Source organism: Lepisosteus oculatus, chromosome 21, assembly GCF_040954835.1.
Source record: "Lepisosteus oculatus isolate fLepOcu1 chromosome 21, fLepOcu1.hap2, whole genome shotgun sequence".
Classification (NCBI taxonomy): Eukaryota; Metazoa; Chordata; class Actinopteri; order Semionotiformes; family Lepisosteidae; genus Lepisosteus; species Lepisosteus oculatus.
In genome coordinates, this window is record NC_090716.1 from 12,708,188 (window position 1) to 12,730,969 (window position 22,782).

A 22,782-nucleotide genomic window follows, 5' to 3' on the forward strand; every position below is an offset into this window, starting at 1 on the left:
GGGGCTGGTGTGGTACTCACTCTTGTGCAGTTTGAGAATGGTGTAGGCCATGGCAGTCAGGATTTTCTCCCCTTCCAGGATATAGATATCCCATAAGCGCAGAGTCAGGGTGAATGGTGTCTGTTGTAAAAGAAAAATGATACTTGGTTAAGGATTAAGCTTCCAGTAGATGGAAAATGTGGTATGTGTTGAGAAGAAAACTAACAATATGCAATGAGCAGTCTTTCTGCAAAATGACAGCATAGTCTGTGTCTTAGGCAAAGTGGTGCTATAAACTCAAACTTTCTATTTGTTTGAACTTCAGTCGGCAAATATATTGACTGCAATTCACTTGATGCTTGAGCACAGTGGCTGGATATCCCACATGCTCACAAGCACAGTCATACAGAAAAAAAAAATGTTTGGGATACTTTTTATTCAAGCTTCAGTATCTCTGCCAACTGTAACCCCTAGATTGCAACTTTGTAACTGAAGTCACTGAATTTTTTTCTGTTTATTGCCAACCTCATCGTAGTGCAATTGATTCTCTTAAAACTCTATTAGCCATTTAAAATTTCCTGTAGAGAAAAGGTTGTTTAGAGGAATAAAGATTCGACTCCTGTGCCTTATCTATACCCCTCTACTTAATATTGGACAGAGCCACCATGTAGTCATGCAAAGCCCTCTGCACTTCAAGCCCAGAAAACTGGAAAGGTCTCTGGATGCTGACAACAGCTCTTCTTTGCCTCCACCACCAAAACCACTGGATTTAATGTAACTATGCTAGAAAACCAAGGAGCAACCATGGTAACCTCTCTAATCATCCAGCAGTTCATTCAAACACCAGAAGACTGCAGTCCCCCTGAGTATGGGGACCTAAACAGGGCATCCTGTACATCAGGGGTGTTCAACCCTGGTCCTGCAGAGCCCTAGTCCAGGTGCTCTTATAGCTCTTATAGTTTTTAAAGGTGGGCAGCACCTGTAAGATTTCGATGAAATAAAACAAGTAATGTGTTCAAATGAAATCTACTCTAGTCACTGAGGGCAGAAGAGAAAGAGTTTAGTCCACAATTTTCTCTTAATTACTTAATTTAATAAAACATCTGTTAAGCTTACCATCATAGAATTATACATATCTCACCATTAAATCACCGTATAGACATTGGTGATTTAATGGTGAACTACAAAATCTCTTGGATTGTGGTTCTTCAGGCCAAGGGCTTGAGATTTCTGCTGTACAGCAGATCCTATGACATGCATTCCACTCATGAGTCTAGTACTATATACTGAAGTACAAGAACATAGAATATACACTGTTCTTGTACTGAAGTACAAGAACAAGAACCAAACCAGCTCTGAATTCTGTTCACTCACATTTTATGTAACGCCAGTATTGAAAGTATCTAATTCTAAAGTCAGAGCACAGGATGGGCAAAATAATCATTGTATGCATTTCTCTTTAAATTAACTTTGCTATTTTTTTTACTGGTGTAAAACACCACAAACATCTGACACATTAATTATTTTAGCCTGTGGTCAACACGTGATGCAATGGTTTAGCATCTACATCAGCCAACAAAGACAAGAACAAACAATATAAATTCACAGAATTTTCTGCTCTTGATTTCTGAGGAAAGAAAATGTTTCAGTTAAAGAGTTTTTGTTCACATTCTTTATCAATAAAAATAATCCCTACAACAATAACTTCATTACAGCTCCTACAGTATTTTGCACTTCGGGGTGTTTCTGGAGTTTTTAATATGTTTGTCAAAGAGGCTGGAAAGCCTGAGGGCATCAGTGAGGATGCAACTTGGGAAATTCTTCAGAGAATCTTAAGGAATTCCCCAAAGAAGTATGCGTCACATTAAAGGAATCTAATGCTTAAAAGAAATGTATCTCCTAATAAAGCATTGTTGAAGGTAAAGACAGCATCTCAATGACAAAAAATGCTTATTATGTTTTAACAGCCTCTGTTGTTAGTTGCTGCCAAGTACGATATCACCATTGTGGTTTTTGTACAGACTAGGGCTCCTGGGAAATTCCTGCCTCTCCAGAGCCCTGTTCCCACCCTGACATCATGAGAACATGTTGCTGCTTTAGTATGCCATGTGTGAGTGAGTGCTACATGAGCTTTCTCTAACAAACATCACCTCTCATCTGTTACACAGGGACTGCTGTGGTTAGGTGAGACGCGTTGGCATTCTCTTCACAGCACATGGAGGGCACTGATGGCAGTTTTGAGCTTCCTGTGCACTGCTGTTGATTACATTTTTGAGACAGGTATTTTGTTTGATCTCAGGTGAAGTCTGTATTGAAAGACCAGCAACGTTTTGCTGAGAGTTTCACACCTCTCAGTACTGAGCTTCTGCAAAGAGCACCGACCCCTCTGGCAGCACATACTGTAGGCTTAAGATGCATGGCTTTTCTTAGAAAACACAGATTCATTTTCCTACACAGGGTAATTCCAATTAGCAGTTAGCTAATGAAAAAATAATTCTGTCTTGTCCAGCATTTCCCTCTTTTACTTCTTCAGGTATACATACACAGATACCACAGTCCATTATTTTACCAGCTTAAATGCATGCTTATGTTATTGTACTGTATTTAATCCTTATATATGTAAAATGCATGGTAGCATAGACAACAAAACTATTAAGACACAAAACTGTAATAATACAAACTCATATTGCATGGATTGGGTCTCTGTAATCAAATTAGATGTGAATCTCACCCTGTCAATGAAGCACTGAAGAAACCACTTGGTTGTGTAAATCCCTGTTGACATCTGCTCCTTGTCCTGAATTAAGACATAGAGGTGTGGTGAAATGTGATGCCAACAGCACTGTAAAAATTCTATAAGTAGCACAATTACAAACTGTCTCAGAACTACTGAAAAACTTGATCTTCTGTCACACTGTCAGAATCTTATCTGTAAATCGATCAGTCATTTTAAGCAGGGACATTCTTTCCTTCAGTGTTATCGGCCTGAAACCTGAGGTATTTTTTTCCCCATTTAAAATAAAACCTAAAATCACTGTTCAGTCGCACAATAGAAGAATAAACTCACCAAGTGTTTCTTCAGCTTTGGAATCAGCTTAGATAATATCTGATCATGGTGCACCTGAAACCTCTGAAGTTTGGGAAATCCTGGGATAAAGAACCCTTTGAAGTGAGAAAACCAAGTAACGAGGATTAAAAACAAAAGATTTAGAAAACTATTATCCTTCTAAAAGTAAAACGTGATTTAGGAACATGCAAATTCAACTGTAATCCCTATAATATAAAGCAATATTAAGATATTTATTAGGGGCAACAAAACAGTCTTGGTGTCCTTGTTACTTAAGAATGAAGACATACAGTACAGTATACATACACTTGAGAAGTTCACCATTTCAAACTCTTACCATGCATTGCATGCTTCTGGTTTGTCAGCAGCTGTGACAGGGCCCAGAAGGCGTCCTCCTCGTTCATATACATCAGTAAGATGGCTGCTATCTGACTCATGCCTTGACAGTAGCTCACCTCCTGCAAACAGACACAGCTCACATCAGAGAGCCCCTCAGTGCTCTGAACTACACCTGAACAAAAACATGCTTTCCAACTGCTGGGCTATCAGTTGGTAGCAGCATTATTTATAAGAATAAAAACAACTTAAAGAATCTACTATATTAAAAACATATATCAGACAAAAAAATGAAACCTAACCTTGTTTCATCTCAATATAACCTAGACATTGTCAAGTGCCACAGTTTATTATTGTACTTATTTTTCACAAAGAAAAAAAACAGTTCTTTGATTAAGCAATGCTGTCATTCTTCACCACATTCTAAGCTAAAACTAAATAACCAAATAAAACCATTGCCCAAAGTGCAAGAGAGAGAAGTACACCGTCTCATTGTCTCAGTGAGCACCATCTCAAATATATGTTATACAATTGTATTGTAGTTGTTCTTTATTCTTTGTACTACTTATGTCCGAGAGCTAGCTAAATAGCTTTTAGTTATACCATATACCTGTATATGAGTATAAAGACAATAAATTTGAACTTGAAACAGACACTTATATTCGCAGAAGTAAAACTGTTTTTTTTCTCCTTTAATACATTTTCTCCACACTGCTTTTCTCTGGGCAAACAATCTCTGGTTTGACCTCTATCGCCACCAGCTCAACAGGGGGCCAGTGGTGAATTTAGCCAACCCAGTCAATTCCTCCTGTTTATGTCACAGAGTGCTCATCACCCCAGGTCCCTGGCAGAAAGCGTTTGATCTGCATGTGAAATGGGTGTTCACGACCTGAGTCGACACAACACACTGAGGTAACCGAGGGACTCTTGTTTTTACAGTTGAAGTTATTCCATGACAAAACTGCGATGGTGTGTTTTAAACTCACCGTGTTATAAACGGAGTAGGCTGCCAACACGTGGAACAGGGCCTGCTGCCTGTGAACAGAATGGTTTCGTGAACATACAGCACATCTCTGTCTCACTCCAATGAACAAGGAACATTCCCTGCTTCTGATTCATCTTGGCCCAGGGAAATACAAGCAGGGTTTATCCCTCAGAATCAGACATTAGTTAAGGGGTTGCAAAGTAACAGTTTATAAATACATAAGCCAGTAGTTAATACTCTTCTAATGTATTATGGCTGGAACAAGTGACCTTCCTTAAATAACTATAGGATTAGGATAGGGGTATCATTTGAGATTTGTCTTAGTTACTAATGTAATGTTGGTTCTGATCATATTGTTGTTAGTAAATGAATACTTTATATATATATTCCACTAAGAAATAACATTTTCAACTCCTAATCTAAAATATTACCCAGAAACCTAATTTTGTTTTTTTCTTTATTATTCTCGATGGTAGGAATTAAAAAAAAATTGGTGTGCTAGACTCATTTAGCAATTTCACCCATGAAATATGCTTTCTTAACCATAACCATATAAATATATCCATCTATTCTCACAGTAATGAAACAACATTGCGATTGTGTAGTTAGTCTGACACCAATATATCTGCTTTCTATGTTTCTTTAAAATACTGGCTCAAAAGCATGTGCTGGAGGAAGAACAATAGTGCAAAGTCTGCAATAGGATTTTTGCCTATTAACATTCACACCCAAATACTGTTAAGAAACATTAGACTTCAGAATTTAAAAAGTAGTCTGCAAAAACATTTGCCTTTTAAAATATTAAGGATCCATTGTGGCTTTGTAAATATTTCCACTGAGCCTCCACAGCCTGGAATGTGTTTGCTTGTGAGTGACGACCGAACATTTCTGGCCTGTATTCCACACAAGCGCCTCTTAACAAAGCTGTTGGAGTGCTTTCAAGGACTGCTATTACTGTACTGAAGAAGAAAGAAAAACTAGAGGGGAAAAGAGTAAATGACAGTTATTTCCTTTTGTGCTCGTGCTAATAACCATCTTAAAAAGAAAGCTCAACTAAGCAATTCAATTTTAGTTTAGAGGCTTAAAAGAGCTTGCCATTGTGATACTTGGCTGGGGTATTGGAATTTCAAAGGTCCAACTGGGGGTTTTGCATTTACTTATGTATCACACAAGCTCTGAAATCCTAAAATGTGCTTCCAGCTGCTAATTAAAGTGTTTTGTAATTTTCTAGTTGGGCTTGTAGACTTCTCTTGAAGGTACATGTGATCCCAAGAACATTATTACAAAGAAGGTTTGTACCAAGAATCTGGATTGTGGATTTCGAGAAATTAATAAAACTTAAAAACTAATACAGATTGCCAGGTAAGCTAATTTTAGCGACATCTGTGTACTTCACCCCTGAGAGGTAAGGGAACTGAAGGCCGGTACATGGGTGTTTCCTGTAAGGCTGCACTGTCACAGGAAGGCTAATTAAACACGCTGACAGAAAGGAAATGGCTTTGTTTTGGCTTGCGAGTTGCAAGGTTACAGTCAAGCACAGTTACACTAAGGTGTAAAGGTTTAACCTCTTCAGTACTGCACAGAAATGTTCAGAAGGATAGTATCCACCCACAGAAAGAGTGACATGAAAAGAAAATTCTGAATTTGTAGACCAAACAGATGCAGTATCTCAAAATGCTTCGTTATCTTATTATTTAATTCTGTTTGTTTATTTCATTGATATAATTAATTAGAGCTTGTTTTCAGTTCTGAAAACTTAGAATCCAGACGGTTTTCTAGGTCTCTTTAAATCATTAACAGTTTAAGACCTTTGATGTGTTAATTTGGTCCAGTTCAGCTTATCATTGGCTCAATTAGGTGGTTAAGAGCAGGAGAACAGCAGGCAATAGTGGAACAAAATCCTACAGACATCGTGGGCCCCCAGGACTAGAGCTGTGCACCACTGTCAATAAATCACTCATGTGGATGGATAAGTATCCTGCGTTGGGCAAGTCTGTGCAATAGTGACAATACAGGAATCAGTGCTATTGTGGAGTTTTGACACCTGTAATGGGTGGCAGTTTTCACAGATTATCACACTCAGTGTGCATCAAGAATTTATGCAGATGGACGGAATTTCCTGATCTACACAAACAGCCAAGTAGTTTATAGGCTACACAGAAGAATGGTGAATGGTACCAGAGTGTTGCAGTGAGTTCATTTGCCTTGAATTGCTTGGCACCGGTCTTTGTGTGATTAAAAGGCAGGAAACATGCCGCTTTTAAAAAGAAATGCAATAAGGATGTGCTTAAAATAGAAACCTTATACATCTGGTAGTTTAAAAAGGAAGCAAAAAAACTGTAGTCAATTCATAAATAATATAAGTAACGGCCAAGTACAGTATCATTCCCTGGTATGTGACTCGGACATTTCTCGATACCATCATACCAACACAGGTTGTTGGACTTTGTGGTGGCTAGGGAAAGTTTCTTCTCAGAGCCCGCCTTTTGTGGGTTCAAAGAGGTAAAAAATCATGATGGTGGCAACACGGCTGTTCTGCTGCAGCATGAGAATACAGAACCACCACCAGCTTCTTGAACAGTCTGCACTTCAGGTCTGATCGTGTCCCACTCAGCTTTCACCTCAGGCCCTGAAGGTGTGCAGTTCAATTCATGATACTAGGTCACTGACTCATTCATTTTTAAAAACTGGTATAGATTGTGTGTACATATATACCATTTATTAGAGTAAACATCCTCTTACACTTTCTAACTTTGTGCTTTAGAAGTTAATCTGTTGTTTTAAATCTTAGAAACATATCTTCCCTAAAGAACTTCCTTGCACATTAAACGGTTAAATATTTTACAAGAGAAGTCCGTTAACATACAGAATTATATAAGGAGAAACAACACAAAATACACATAAATAGTTGGACAAATAGGAAAGGATGCAAAGGGAAAAAAGCGATAAGAGATGTGATACAATATGTGAATCAAATCAAACTTTAACAGAACTCTTTGAGATAACTGGCACTGGTATTAACTTACTTCACGTCAAACCGATCCCTGAACATTATGTGATTCCGGAAGGTCCTGTTAACATCAAGATCTATTTGCTTAATTTCTGTGGAGTAGCTCCTGGCCTGTTCTTTCATTTTCTGTGGAGTCAAAAATAACGAGAGATATTAATAACAATTACCAAAAATACTTAGCAACTTATGTGTGACTTCTAAAAAGTAAAATCCATCTCTCTCTAAGGTTTTGACTTTGTCTTCCCTGGTGTCATGACTAGATGGGCAGATTTATGGTGTCCTCTTTGTTTTCTTTAACACCCTGGTCTTAGAGAACTCCAATGCAGTTATTCTCATAGGTCACCCAAAATCCCTGCTACTGTATGAAAAAATCAGAATTACTTATTTAAACCATTTATTACTATATAATATATTATAAACATAATATTATTAAGTAAATTTATTAAGTCAATCGTGAGAACATTGATGCTTGAGGAGCAAGATATTTTGTTAAATTGTTCTAAACTTAATTTAAATGAGTTTATTGAGCACACCACTGATCAAAGTTAATCTATTCCAGAACTTTAACATTTCTGTTTTAAATGCTGCCTATGAATCCTTCTGGACTGTGACTCTCCAGGAGCAGGGCTGGAGACACTTAAGGTAGTGTAATACAAAAACAGAAGAAAAGTTCCAAAAAGACTGTGAGCTCAGACCTTCAGTGTCAATTCCTATCTCATTGCTCATAGCTCACGTGACACCTATGACATGTTAACACTTCTAAAGTGACTATACTATCACAGCCTTTAGTGGGGCACAGTGCAACTCCAGAGAAAAATCCATGGTAATATAAGGCAGAGTATACTGTAATACAACTTTTTGAATTACTCTGAAAGTAAGACAGATGTCAGGCAAAAGTACTACAATATGCTGCAAAATTACCCCCATCTTACCACAATGCACAGAGTTAGTGTGCTATTTATAATACACTTTCCAGTAAAACAGTTTTGCTGATTAATAATAATATAATATGACCAAGACTGATTTTTTTGTGCTGTAGTACTAGTACAATGGAGTAGTCTGAAAAGTGCAGCAAAACCTTGAGACAGTGTTGCAGCCGTGCTCTCCATCTGAAGGTCTATACAGAAACCAACTGTGAACAGGACTATTTCGCTGGTTTATAGAGGGTTAAGTTAGATCATAACTGACAGGTACAGCATGTTCATAACCCTGTTCTGTTTATTCTGCCACTGGCTTTCCATTTCAGAGCCCAGAGTCTGTGCTGCTCCCTAACACAGGGCAAATTATCTCAGTGTATAAGCTATCTCATCCTTAATTCCATCCTAGGTAATCCTATCATCTGTGCAAAGATGCTAACCCCAGTCAATTAAATTACCAACATCCCTTTCCTCGTCAGTCCAGCATATTGTCCTGGTACAACTGCAGATCTGCCACCATCTGCAAGCTGAGTGTCTTCGTTAGTACTGAACATCGACAGACATGAACTATCTCCACTACAAAGTGCACTTTTGTTAATAACATCTGAATCAACTTCAAGGTTGCTAAAAACCAGCTATCACACTTAAAGTGAAGGAACAAGCTTGCCAAGCTTTGAGCAGGTGTGCCTACCTCATACTTTCCAACATTTTCATTCTTTAACTTCTCAACTTCCAAAAGGACGGACCACACCTGACCCCGAAGGTGTAAAGGAATTCCTTTATAGACTCTCCGCAACATCTGGGAGGCAGAAAGAAGATTGTGGATGAGGAGAGGAATAAAAGCAAACATCTCAATGCTGGAGGTCTGGACTTCACTGGTACAACTCGACTTGCATAACCAGGAAGGAATGAAAGCCACACAGTGGCTGTTCACTGTTCTCACCTTTTCGCTGTTTCGGTACTTGTCCCATTTCTTCAGCATTTTTAGCCATTTGTCCACTCTCTCAATCTCTTGTTGTTTTTGCTAACATTAGAGAAAAAAGGAACGAGAAGATAAAAATATACATAAAAGGCTACAGCACGTGGTACACATCAAATGCAGTTTGAAAATATTAAATATGGTAACAATAAAAAGAAATGTATTTCTCTGTTAACATTTCACTGTATCTTTCAGAGAGTTATTAAACATTAGAAGGAGGTTACTAATAGTCCCATACTTCGATTTACACTCTTTATACAAAAAAACAGAGTGTTATAGCATAAAGGTACTGTAGGGGACATTTAGATGGAGATTTAATATCCTCTGTGTCAGCTGAAGTTTTACTTTTAGCTTCAGCTGTAAAACAGCTGTTTACAGATTGTGAAGGCAGTTTGATTCTTTGGTTACAAATCTAACCTGAAGATCACAGTGAGGTATTTTTGAAGAGTTAAGTTACTTAAGGCTACTAAATTGCTCTGAAGGCTTTTTGAGAGGAGCTGTGTAACAAAGACAAGACAACAGCTTGTCCACACTCTGAATTCTGAGTCTGTGAACAACATTATGCTGTAATATACAATATATTATTCAAAGATCTTTGTTGTTTCTACTGTACATATGTTTCCTTGGTGACTCGGTCTTATTTTTTACACCAGATCCTAACTAGCATATGTTGCTCAGCTGCTGAACTCTAGAACACTGAGCGAAAGCCTGGAACCTTCTCAGGCGGCCCTTCTATGAGAGCAAAGCCAGCTCTATGAATAACTGTGGCTGCCATACAGTCTTAAGTATATTCCGGTGTTTCAAGATTAGCTTGATTATGTGTGGTTTAATGTAGCATAAGTTGCTGTCACAGAAGGTGTACAATTTGGGAAAATTACAACCATATGCAGAACTACCCTGCTGCACTTCTGGTAAGTGGTCAGTGATTAATGTTGTCCTTTTTGGACAATGCCCCTGAGCTGTAATGGTTTTCCCTGTGCTATGAACTGTTTGGCTCCAGCTGTCTGGGTGATACTCAAAGGCCAGAATCCCCAAGCATCCCATTACCTTCTCCTCAAGTGCACTCGGTGTTGGAAGCTCCTCCTCACTAACAGAAATAAAACAGGGAAACTGTTAGCTCTGTGTCAGGAAAAAAAAAAAGTCAGGAGCGGCAGTGCTCCCAGAAGAACCTGGAAAATCCAGGAAATGTAGAAGATAACAATGTTTTTCTAGAAGTGGACAAGGACTTTTGCAGGTGGGGTGGCGGGGGCCAGATTATGGGTGTTGTTAACCACTCTTTCCATTACACATATTTTGTACTGAGTGAAGAGACGCTTGAACTTTTGACACATTTTCATATGTAGCGTTCTCTGTCAAACACCATCTAAAATAGTATAAAATTGCCACAGAAAAGACCTAAGTTTATACATGGATCAAGTGAAGGTAGGAATCTCTCTGACAGTACTAGGCAGTGAGTTCCAGATCAAGCTGCAACACACAGTGTAGCTCCATTCCAAGCAGGAGAAGCAGACGGGCCACAGTGAAATGAAATGAGTTTACATTTACAAGCATAATTGGTGTGTACAGGCCAGACAGGTAATCAGGGCTGGTGTTGTAGTGGGCTCAGCAGGATAGGGTCTTGAATGTGAATGGAAACATGATGACTGGACAGTGCGATGAGGCCAGGTGAGGAGTTATGTGTTCACTGTCTGCTGCATCGATCTCAGGAGCACCTAGCCAGGTAGGCAAAATATAATGGAATCATAATCATTCATAAAGAGCGCCAATGAAGCCCTGTGTTACTCAACCTCCAAAATATGATGGCCAACGCTGAGGTAAAATGGAAAAAGGTCAAGGCTAAATAAGAGCCCTAATAACTTATGGCTACTCACTGCAGGAAACCGAAGCGATCGGTAACTTTGTAGATGTTGAAATCGGCATCCTCCCACGGGTCAATCTCTACACCCTCATGCCTGCCCTGCAATCAGAGAGAGCAACAAAGGGTTGGGGAAACAGGATTGAGTAAAACACGTGAAGGAAAAAAAAGGGCACATCAGCCAGCAGACACTGGAAATGCAACACCCACGGCACTCCCAAAGAACACAGTCACTGACCTCTGACTTATCTCACAGATAACTCCTGTTTTACCTCAAAACATTAAAGAATGTGGGAAAAAAAAGATTAAAAGAATATTGTTTGGAAAAACCTCAGCCATTTGTTTGAACTATCCTGATTTTTGGCTGTATTTTTGTGGCCATTTGAAGCAAACGAAGCCATCAACTTTAGTCATAGCGGTGTGCTGTCCTTTCCTCCCCTTTTACATAACAGCCAGAGGAGAAAAACAACAAACATGACCCCGGACAGATCTGATCACATTGAGTCTCACCCAATGGCCCTGAAACGTCTGAACCTTCAGGCAAATGTGCCTCTATGAATCAGTAGTTGAGCCAACTATGTTTTATTTGCTTGGAATAATTATTCAGGGTGTTGCCTAGTAAAGGAGAAGAGCTCTGGATTCAGCCAGTTTAATTTACGTATGTATTCAAGTGTCCAGGTTTTGTCAAAAGAAAAATCAATTTTACCAAAGAAGAACATCGAGTGCAAAAGGCCTTCCCAATAGATTTGATCAGTTCTGTGTTAAGATGGAGGTGTACTATGCAACACCCACCCACTAAGGAATTGCGTACTGAGTTTCTCATGTCTCAGGTCGCAGTAAAAACCCCACATCCGCACACAGGGGAAAATACACAGAACGTATAGGCAGACTCTTCCAACCCGTCTAACTCTGAGCCATCTTTTAACATGTCGTATGCGACACAGCCCCATACTGAAGATTCAGCATTGATTGGAAGCCAGAGACGTCGCTAAGAGGCGAGAGAACTGATTAAACCCCCCCAGACAAGCCAAACGAGTGAGATGGGCCAAACTTTCCTCCCTTCGTTACCCTGTGACCTAATAATATTAAAATAATTGAATTGCTCGAAAATGTAATAATGCTTTCTGTATTAGTTTATTTATAATTATTTGAAAGAACTACATAAATTGCATTGCATTCTGTGTGATTCTATTTGTTTCTTTACTGGTTTTTTTTTGTTTCTTGACCATTCTTTACTGGAAATGGCAGAGAACTTTTCCTGAACAAACAGGACATGCTGGTTGCACCATAATGGTTGGTCAACAGGCAGACAGGCAGCAACATTGTGACATTAATCTGTCTCCTCAGTGTCCATGTTGACAATAACATTTGAGGTATTTTTTATATCAATATTTAACGAACCCCAGAAAGCATTAGACTAACAGAAAGAAAAACACTAAAACCTATAATATGGAAACAAAATTTCTAATAGGAAAAAAAGCATATGCAACTAATAAGTTCTTGAACATATCAGGAAAAATTATTTCTTAAAACATCTCCCCTGCGGACCTAAATTAAAGACAATGATCAGATCACAAAAGACACTGAAACTGAATTGATTTAAATAGATTCTGCCATAATGTCACTAAATCAGAGAAAATGTTCTTAGAAATCATGCAGCTCATGCAGTACATTTGTCAGTGACTGAGAGGATTAATAGTAGTAGTGAGCAGCAGATCCTATTGTAAGATCAATTTAAAAAATAAGAAACGCTACATGCAAAAAGTAAAGGCAATGTCATAAGGCTGTAAATCTACTGTTATGACTTAATATGTCCACTAAATGTATCTGATATGAATTCAAGCCTTAAAAAGCCATTGGATTGTGATGAAAAGCCTTTAGCTAAGCTGGGGAAAAGGAGCTAGAAGTACTACGTTCCGGGAAGTTGCTAGGTAAACTTCAACAGTGAGAAACAAGACCAAATTAAACAACATGTACTTGAGGATGGGACCCAGTTCGAAATAGCCAACTGCTTTTTAACACTTGACTCTCCGTAACAACTCCTGCACCCGCTCAGGAGAGGACAAGATGCTGGACATCTCTTCTGACCTGCCCAAGCTCTACTGCCACTGACACATCCTAGTCCTGCCTCTGTAGCATGCTGCCAGTGCTGCACTTGAGCATGACAGGAGATCGTAGCAGGATCTCAGCACTAAGCGTGGACTCTGAGCATCTTTACAGATTACCCTCAAATCTACATGGACTCCTCTCATAGTCAGGTCACATGTCAGTGTGCATCATTTCCAAACCTGCTCCAATATACATAGCTTCTCAACTGTCTTACTGTGAATCATGTTAAAAATGATTAGTATACCATATATGCTGTTTATATTTTGTGTGGAAATTAGTATAACTGCCATGATTTTAAATGGATTTTTGTAGGCAGAAGTTAATGATACACTATATATCATTGGGTGTTAAAAAGCCCTTAAATGTATCCATACTAGAAACCTAAAACACCAGGTCATTTCTTGACTCCATGCATTTCTGGTGTTTCTTCAGGCCATTCCTCACCTTTTATTGTGTGTGTAGTGAAAGAGATATAAAGTGATTAGTGAATCACAACTCGATAACCAGTGACTGGCAAAACAGCTTTCAACCCATGCTGTGAGTTAAGAGCAATATGCTGAGTTAAGTGATGTTGGTAGAGTAGGGTATAGAGAAGATGCTTTCCTATTCCTAATCCTAATAAGGATTCGTGGTTAAGGTACAAAGGCAATTATTTTCTTTGAGTTCCATTTTCTATTTGGTTTTTCAAATTAACTTGAAAAGTCTCTGACACCTTGAAAGTCTTTTATTCATAAAGCAGCCACTAAGATTGAATGGAACATTGTTACTTGCTCAGACCAGCCTGGTTTGGTGCGTCTTGAGTGTGCAGTCTCATCATTAAAGGGTCATCATACTACACACTTACAGATAGCGCTTTTAAGCATTTTTCTTAAAAACAAGAAAATGTAGAATGTTTTCCATTAGTACATGCACAATGGAGTACTGTAGAATTTACAGAGTTGAGATCCCTCACTGGTTTACAGGCTCCTGGTTTATCACAACAGTGAGAGAGCTTCTTGCTCTCCTACGGGTCAGAAAATAGTGGTGAAACACTTTTTTCTAACCTTTAGGAGTGTTAATAGAAGTGGGGACCAATTCCACTAAATGTGGCTGTACTGTCTCAAAAGAATGACGCAGGAGGAGTCAGTTCTCAAAAACAACAGCCCCACATCAGCAAATCAATGGACTCAAAATACCTTGTGCTTTTCACTCAGTTTTAAGGGAAAAAAATTACTCTAAAGAAATAAAAAGCTTTCAGAGATGTTTTAGTACTCTTGCATGTCTAGTATGAAAGAGACAATACAGTTTACAGTATTAAGTGGGGAAAATATTTTTTTTCCTTTTCTTTTTTAAGAAATCACTCTTTGCACATTAAAAAGAATACTTCCACACTTTTACTAAATGAAAAACGTCCTTCTGAGAGTTTGATTTCTCAACCTTGTGATTATACAATTACAGTTCTCAATCTTCACATTTAACAATTTCTTGTTTTCACCCTCTCAAACATAACTGAAGAAAGCATAGGGGTACAACTGGAAATTCAGCTAAATGGAAGCATGGGAATTCTTCTCCCAAAATGTCTTTCGCAATTCTGTCTAAAAACAAGGACGACACAAAAGGGCTTCCTAGACCACAGTTTTGAATGAGCCCAGGTCTACAGGCGGTCATTGCAGCCTCTCACTAAGGAGTGATCTAGTACAAACGATGAGCAACAGAGTGAAGAAGAGTTTCCAAGATTTTCAAATCAGGTGCAAAGAACAGTCATTCACAAAAATTTATTTCCTGCCTCTATGTTTCATGTCATAGTGTTAGATGCCATTTAGTACTTGCATATGTATAGCAAACCTGTTGTTAAACAGTCAAGCACTAGACAGATACACTTCCCACATCACCATTGTCATGCTTAGATGCTGACTGGCATGATGCCCACTAAATGCCATGTAACATATCTTATTTTACATTAGATTCTTCCTGCAGGCCTTGATGCTGCTTTAAAAGTGGATAAAAAATGGACCTGCTCCTCCTGTATAAACAAAACAGAAACATACACCATACACGTGAAAATACAGAACACTTCAGCATTCTAAATGTAGTACATTTTACATAATTAATCACTAAATGTTTTGCCAGAATATTTAAAGCACCGTGCACACATACCAAAGTTCAAACTACCATATAAACCGTGCGGTGTACATAGTTAAAAATGTTAAACAGATAATTTTATATATTTAAAGCACACTAATAAAAATACAAAACTATCAAACAATCAACATTCTGTTAGAGTTAAAAAAACCATAAGTGTAGTGTCCTTTTTTCGAAGTGCTGTCCAATGGCAACACAAGCAGTGAACAGTGAAACCTAGGGGAAGCAAAACACTCTTTAATGTTTAATGAGGTTATGGAAGCAATATTGACTTTCCCTTTAATATAAGGGTTTTGTTACCTCAATATCTTCTTGTTTTTACCAGTCATTTTGTAATGCAATGACATTAAAATTACTACTTGCACTCCACTGATGACAGACGTAATCTAACTCAAGAAAATACATAGAACTATCATATTCCTGTGTCTTTCTGCTGAATTATTTCAACCATGACAAGTAAAAAACCCTGATGGGGAACAGAATCCCATTTTCAAAACCAATTGAGAAGAAAAAGCTTAACATGTTTCTCAGCTGAAAGTAAAAAAAAAAGTAAATTAATTTAATCAGCAGTACCTTGTCATATTTTGAGATGATTTCAGCCCGTTCCTCTGCTATTAATGTCTCAATATCTTTCTTCATGTCAAAATCTGCAAAACAAATGAGACAGAAATTTGATGAGTTAAAAAAACCCTCAGTTCCATAACAAGTTATAATAAAAGTAGCAGCAGTGCAATGGATAGGTTAATGTATTGAATGACATTTCAATCATTATAGACATACATGACAATTTAAACCATCTTTTTTTTCTTAATGCTGCCTATAAAATAATGCACTTTTCTTTGAAAAACACATTACAATATAATGATGACAACTGTATAATGTATTTGGCATGTAATGGCCTTTAATCTATGAGAGACACTACAACGTTTGTTTGAAGCATCTCTAACTTTCCAGCTTTTTCTTACTTTTTACATTTTTGAGTAACATTGCATTCTGCAATTTGAATGCTCCACCTTATTCCATTCATTGTGAAGTCAACAGGAATAGCTGTTCATTAACAGAACAGACCTGAGATACTGTACAGAGAAACACTTTGGAAATTCCCCATCAGTCTAATTGGACTGTGAAGATGCACTGGGCAAAGTGACCTGGAGATTCGCTGCATGCTGCAGAACTGGACTGTAGCCCCAGGGGAAGTGAGTAACACAGCAACAGTCAATTCAATGTGGAGAGAGTGCAAACTGGATGCACCTAGTTCAGAATCACAGAAAACAAGAAGTGTTCTCCACACATGCGAAACCAAAAGAGGAAAGTAAAAACTCACATTATCCTGGTACCTTTTTTGGGCAGGACTCCCAGAAACATTGGAAATTCATTTGCAGATTACGTTTTTTTTTTGTTCCCCTTGTTCAATTTGCGATTCAAAAAGCACTGGGGATCTTCAGAGTAAGCAAACACATTTTAAGGGGTGCATTTCAAGGGGACATTGAAATAGGTAATGCAACTTTCACTATTATACGAAATTACCACTGAGCATCACTAGTGTGGGTTTGCTTTAGTTTCAGAATAAGCAGTAACTTTGCACTTAGTTCAGGTTTTGAAATCCAGCCCCATTTCCTGTCATTTACGGTCAGTGACAGAAATTAACAGCAAAAACCCCAAATGCAGAACACGGGGAGAGACGATATGTGTTTTTATAGAAAAACAATCCTTTGTGCAAATCAGCTTTTAATAAGCATACTGTACACTTTTGTTGGTAAATGTCACTTTGCTATATTCATTGAAACCTGATGTGAATTAAGAGTTTCTTGGAATAACAGCACTGATTTTTGTTTTCAACAAGCTGACAGACAAAACGATGTGCAGAGCATCATAAATGCAAGCTGAGTGGCTTTTGGCAATTTTAGAGCTCGGAATCATTAGTATCTGTGCACCAAAACATGATGAAGCAAACCAACAGCTCTGAGATATCCATACCTCAATGGGGATGCTACTGTTTAATGCCTAATGTGATATAAAATTTCATGATATGGTGCACAGGTGTCCTTCATAAGGGTCTGCGGAAGTGGATTTGCAGAAGGGACTGAACTGCTGTGTTGCTGTGAAGCTGTGAGGTGCTGCAAGTCTGCCAGCTCTGCAGCAGTCCTCAACGGACTTTCAATGAAGCAGTGGAACAGACTCGCTCTAAAACTCAGTTTAAAAGTGACAGAGATAAACCTTGGCAGCCTTTAAGATCTAAATCAGAAATATCAGAAAGAGGATATTGCTTTTTTATTTTGTATCTGTCCACACCTCCTTACATACTGTATCTTAACATGTATTTTTTTCAGACATGTTTTATTTTAAACAACAGTCAACCTTTGATGCAGCTCTTGATCAAAAACCCTGTTTTGCTCTCTGTTAAAAGTAACAATGTGTTCAATAGAAAATGATAATTAAATCAACAAATAAAGGTATATTAGCATATTCAGCTGCTTGACTGCTTGAATGGTGTGAATATTTTTTTCTACGGCTTCAAATTAGAAAACAAAATGGAACTACCAAGTGAAACCATTTATGTATATTGTATGGACATTATAGCGGGGGAAACTTGCTCTAATCTTTCTATTTCAGTAACCTGCATTAGGCTATTATAAGCTTGGTGGTTAAGTTTATCTGTGTAGCTAGCGAGAGCTGTATTTGAAAAGACCACTGGCTGAAGAAACAGATATGGTTTAATCATCATCTGTGTTTTGTAAATGGGTTGGTTACATGTTATTCCTGTTTTTCATGCGATAAATACTTACCCCTTTATTCTAAGCATAAATCTAGTTTGACTGTCTTTGACTGTTGTTACCTGTTCATGAACGTAGTCAAATTGCATTAGGAAGCAAACAGAAGCTGACAAGGGCTTGGCCTGAGATAATTCACCTCAAGGGGCTGGTGGGTTGTGGGTGTTAGTGCAGAGCAGCGAGCTGCACAAATTAAATTGCCCTTCCAGACTCAACACAAAGGTTTAGTTTCTCTCTGAGTCCACTGATGCACTAATATCCAAAGGGACAAAAGCCTGCACACACTCAAAACAAGAAGCAAGCCTGTTGCCTCCTAAAAACGTGGCAGCTAACTAATTCTTCAAAAAGCAAGGAGTCGGACTTTGACTCCTTTATGCGGGCCACGTTTGTCAATTCGTTCCAAGTGCCGTGTTCTGACTCTCATGGTGTCGGCCCCATGTGGCAGAGCGTACGGCTCTTCTTGCAGCTGCTGGAGGCATGCCTTCCCCGAGCCCCCGGTGCGACTGAAGTGCCCCCAGCTGCCTGTTTGCCAGCTGCTGGGAGCTACATGAGAAGGACGGCAGCCAAAAGATCCCACCCGAGCCGCACTGAGGAGGATACAACACTGAAAGCACTGGCCCTTGCGTCTTCGCAGTTTAAGATGGGTCAGGATTTGAAAAATGTAAAAAAATAGATTCTCGTGAGTAGGCAGTTGTACTATGAGATGCTGGTGGAGATGCTATGCAATGCTGTGTTTTTCAGACCCCTGCTGCACTTCACTTCACAACCCGGGCTCATGGAACCACAATGCTGAGAGGAAAAAAAGAAACTTCGACAGCGGCACCTTCTCCGAGACCAAAACAAAAGAAGCCGTGGAACAGGACTGCCGTGCAGGTGCACCCTGACATGTACGGCTGTTCCACTCCTTTGGTCCATCGGCATGACATCACAGGTTCACTCTCTTTCCTACAAGGCTCTCAGCCTAAATTCTTGCTAGATCAAAGATCAAAGCGTGCCACGCACTTCTGCGGAAAAGAAACACCTCAATTCCGATTTCTTCATTTCAGTGGTTTAATTGCCCACATCTGACTCTGTAGCTTTTTTCTAAAAAGTTACCAAAAGACTTTAATGGCATCTGCTTCTGCATTCATTCCCTTTCTCAGCTGTGTGTAATGTCCCCTCAACAGCGCTAAAACAAGGCATGGTTTACTTAATGTTGTACCATACAAAACTGATTTGAAGTGCCAGTGGGGAAATGTACTTTCTGTTGAGCAAATATTTCAAAACGCCAACACCTGTGAGGTCACACTGACTGCCAGTGCCATGTGTTTTGCATTGAAGGTGTCTCCCATGTGAACAGAAACATTATCTTACTTTTAATAGACATCTCTGAGAAACAGGCACCCCTGCCAAGCTGAGCTTCAGCTGTGTCCTCGCTGTCACTGGTCAGCAGACATCTGTTTCGCATCTGCAGAAACGCACTAATTTTGACAGAGAAGCTTGTGATCTCTGCCTGATAAGAGTCAAAATAAGCTTGCATTTCTCTTCCCATGCCAAAAAAATGATATATGGCTATTTAAAAGATTCTGCCCTCATTCTTGAGGTACACTTCCAAGTACTACAGAAAAAACCAACCTAGTTCAAAAAGATCGTTGCTTAAAATAAACGACTTGTATGAGTGTCATGTGACTGCCAGGTTTTATACTGTTAAGTCCATTACGTGTGGTGGTATGCAGTTGTTTCAGCTGCTCGCCTTTGGGCTGAAAGTCCAGATACACCTGTCACAGACTGTCAAGTGGCAAACCTGCATGTGTTGAGGGGTTAAAATCCTGCTTAATCAGTTAACTGTGCAGCACCGACAAGGCTTGATGACCAGTGTCTTAAATACACACCACAGATTTGCTCCAAACTCTACAGACCCCGCCACCCTGTCACTGGGGGTGACCGCCAGGGCCGGAGCAGATGATGCCCATTCCTGACCCCCTTTCTCGCTTTTTGCTGGCTTCCCACATGGTCCGCCCTCTCTGACCCCCCTCTCTGGCTTCTGCTCTGCTGTCAGCCTCAGCCAGAGGACTGGCACTCGTTGCCTCGGTCACATCTCCCTCCCTGGCCTGGCAGCCACATCGGCTGACCTCCAGCTTCCTCCCTTCCTGGCACCATCTAGCATGTGCCGCTTCCCCCTTGTTGGATCGGCAGAGATTATACAGCCGCAGCCATTCTTCTGCCTTCGCCTCTCTCAACACCCCCATTCCTGTTGCACGTCTGGCCTTTTCTTCTCTGTTGCTCGCTTCTGCCTTTCTGTGGGTCCCAGGTTCACCTGGGCCCTTGAGATCAAAGGCAGCACACTCTTTGCTCCTTGACATTAAATATTATCAGTGGCTCCAGCAACACCAGTCACTAGACCCAATTGTACCAGATATTCAGCAATATATATGCTGACTTCCCCTTAATGCTCTTCATCTTTCCTTACAGTCCTCTCAATGTCTTGTTTGGTTTATTTCATTCAACAGTTTCTGAAACTAAGCTGTTGCTCCTAATCTCAATTCTGCGCATTTCAACAGGGTCGAGAGGAAATCTTTCTGGTTTTTCCTTTCTAGCAGGGATATTTCAGAGGAGAAAGTACACCCATAATTCATATATTAATCCGTAAACACTAATTGGCTGCATTGCTGAACATTTCTAAAAAAACTTTTACATACATATTTTTATATTTAGCAGCTGCAACCTGTATTCTTAGTATTTCCTCCAACTTGGTATTGTTAGTTTCTCATTCTTATTGGCTTCTTGCATGCACAAGCCCTTTTTGCTTCCAGTTGTCAGAAGATCTGCAATTATTTTTACTGATGTTGCCCTACTATTGAGCTCTTATTAAGGAAAAGTGACTTTCAAATGCTTTCACTCATGTTTGTTTAAGTACCATGTCTACATTTCTTTGGATTTCTTTGGAAGTGTGTGTATGAGATTTTGTTTCTATATTACAGCGAAATGTATGATGAAAAAATTAATCTTAAAATCAATAACAATGCCACAGTAAATCTCCAGAATGTTAACATCACTTATAAACAAATCTGACAAAAGCATACACACCTTACAAAAACCCTAAATGAGAAGCAGTAGTCTTGAAGTATGGAAATTTCCACATGGCCACACATTAAAACAGGAAAGAAGAAACATTCTTAAGTTTGCTTGTTTTCTGAGCAGGGAGGAGAAACTGAGAGACCACAACAACTCATTCTTCTATGAGTCGAAAATGCAGTCATCCTTTCTTTATAATAGGTCTTTGCCACAATGATGCAGTCAAAACTATTCCCAGCAGAGAATCCAAAGTGGGATTTCAATGAGAGGACTTTGACTCATTAGAATGAGATCACAATATAAAACAAGTTAAAATCAACTGAAGGGTATTCACTGTCTGGTATACCATGACGAGAGTATTTAACACCTTCCACTCGCCTGAAAAAAGGAAACAGGTCATTAATCCTGCCCTCGCCCTTTGTGTGTGTGTGTTATTCGAGACCGAGTCAGCCCCACTAAACCTCCATGCGCTCCACATTCCTCTCGGGGCTAATAACTGCACTTCCTGTTTGTGTCTGTAATTACCAGGCCTGCTGATACACGGCCTGAAACTTTAAATAACAAACCTAGCGGCAGGCAGACTTCGCCATTTCAGACAGGTCATCATTAAATGCAAATGAACCTTCAAATAAAAAAAATGAACCATACTGTATGTTTTACCGCTCTTTTAGAAATTTCATAAAATCTTAGAAATAATAATTTAAAAAGCAGCTCCTGACACTACTAAGGCTTTATCTCCATGAAAAAATCTTGTGGATCACATGGCAATACTTCTGCTGCCTTAGTGGGGTTTATTCTTAACGGTAATTCAGTAGATTGCATTGTATAATTTTCCTTGACCGAATACTAATAAACAATTATGGGGATGCCAGCTGAGTGACACCAGATTGACCCCCTCACAGAGGTCAAACCGAAAAGGCCATTATTAGATTGAAAGAAAATATGTGTCACTCATCACAGCCTTCCACCAGTCAGTGATGGCTCTTTTAGTTGTGTTGTAAAAGCACCCCGATTGCTCTTTAAGTGGAGTGGCAATGCTGCATTTGCTGCTCTTGGCTGTTGCCCCACTTGGGGTGCAGAATGAGACACAAGCCAGAGCCAAGAGGCTTCAACACTGGCAATAGAATGGCAATACCCCAGGGCAATATACATACCCCAAAGGGCCATACCGCGATTATACAGAGATTACAAAAGCATTTTTTAAGTCTGCAAGGTTAGGTTCCAATCTCTTGTTAGTAGCTCTGGAGAATAAGGGTGTACTTTTCCACAAATGTAAGCAGCCTGTAAACTCATTGGGTCCATAACAAACAGACAGTAGATCATGATCATTTTTAAAAGGTTTACAGTAATAGTATTATTGAAAATGCAACCAGCAACGCAGTGATGGATGTATTTGCAATAGCCAGGTTCATACCATGGGTCTTGACATGGTTGTAATGTCAAAGGTGCCATTGAAATGAATTACAAAGCAATTCCTTCTGTTATCTTAGCTTCTTTCATTTTTTTTCTTTCATTTTCTTAGCTGCAGAAAACACGAACAGCCCATGATGTTCTGATTGCACACAGAACATCTCTTTTGTGACAGGAAGAGACTTCAGA

At 39.2% G+C, this 22,782-nt stretch overlaps 1 protein-coding gene across 2 annotated transcripts in view; it reads right to left on the bottom strand.

The window, feature by feature from the left end:
* The window catches only part of LOC102689028 (USP6 N-terminal-like protein), a 46,514-nt gene that overhangs the window by 4,781 nt on the left and 18,951 nt on the right, over nt 1-22,782 (bottom strand). Inside the window, exons 1-12 of one of the 2 annotated variants that reach the window (XM_015338313.2) lie at nt 15,932-16,006; nt 15,176-15,239; nt 11,145-11,230; nt 10,321-10,360; nt 9,238-9,318; nt 8,986-9,093; nt 7,394-7,503; nt 4,369-4,417; nt 3,384-3,504; nt 3,047-3,141; nt 2,711-2,776; nt 21-120 (exon numbers count right to left, since the gene is read on the bottom strand). In XM_015338313.2, coding sequence (XP_015193799.2) covers nt 21-120; nt 2,711-2,776; nt 3,047-3,141; nt 3,384-3,504; nt 4,369-4,417; nt 7,394-7,503; nt 8,986-9,093; nt 9,238-9,318; nt 10,321-10,360; nt 11,145-11,230; nt 15,176-15,239; nt 15,932-15,939 — 928 coding nt within the window. In that variant the 5' untranslated portion in view covers nt 15,940-16,006. Of the gene's footprint in view, nt 1-20; nt 121-2,710; nt 2,777-3,046; nt 3,142-3,383; nt 3,505-4,368; nt 4,418-7,393; nt 7,504-8,985; nt 9,094-9,237; nt 9,319-10,320; nt 10,361-11,144; nt 11,231-15,175; nt 15,240-15,931; nt 16,007-22,782 lie in introns of those variants that run through there. The other variant, XM_015338314.2, reaches the window with a different exon arrangement.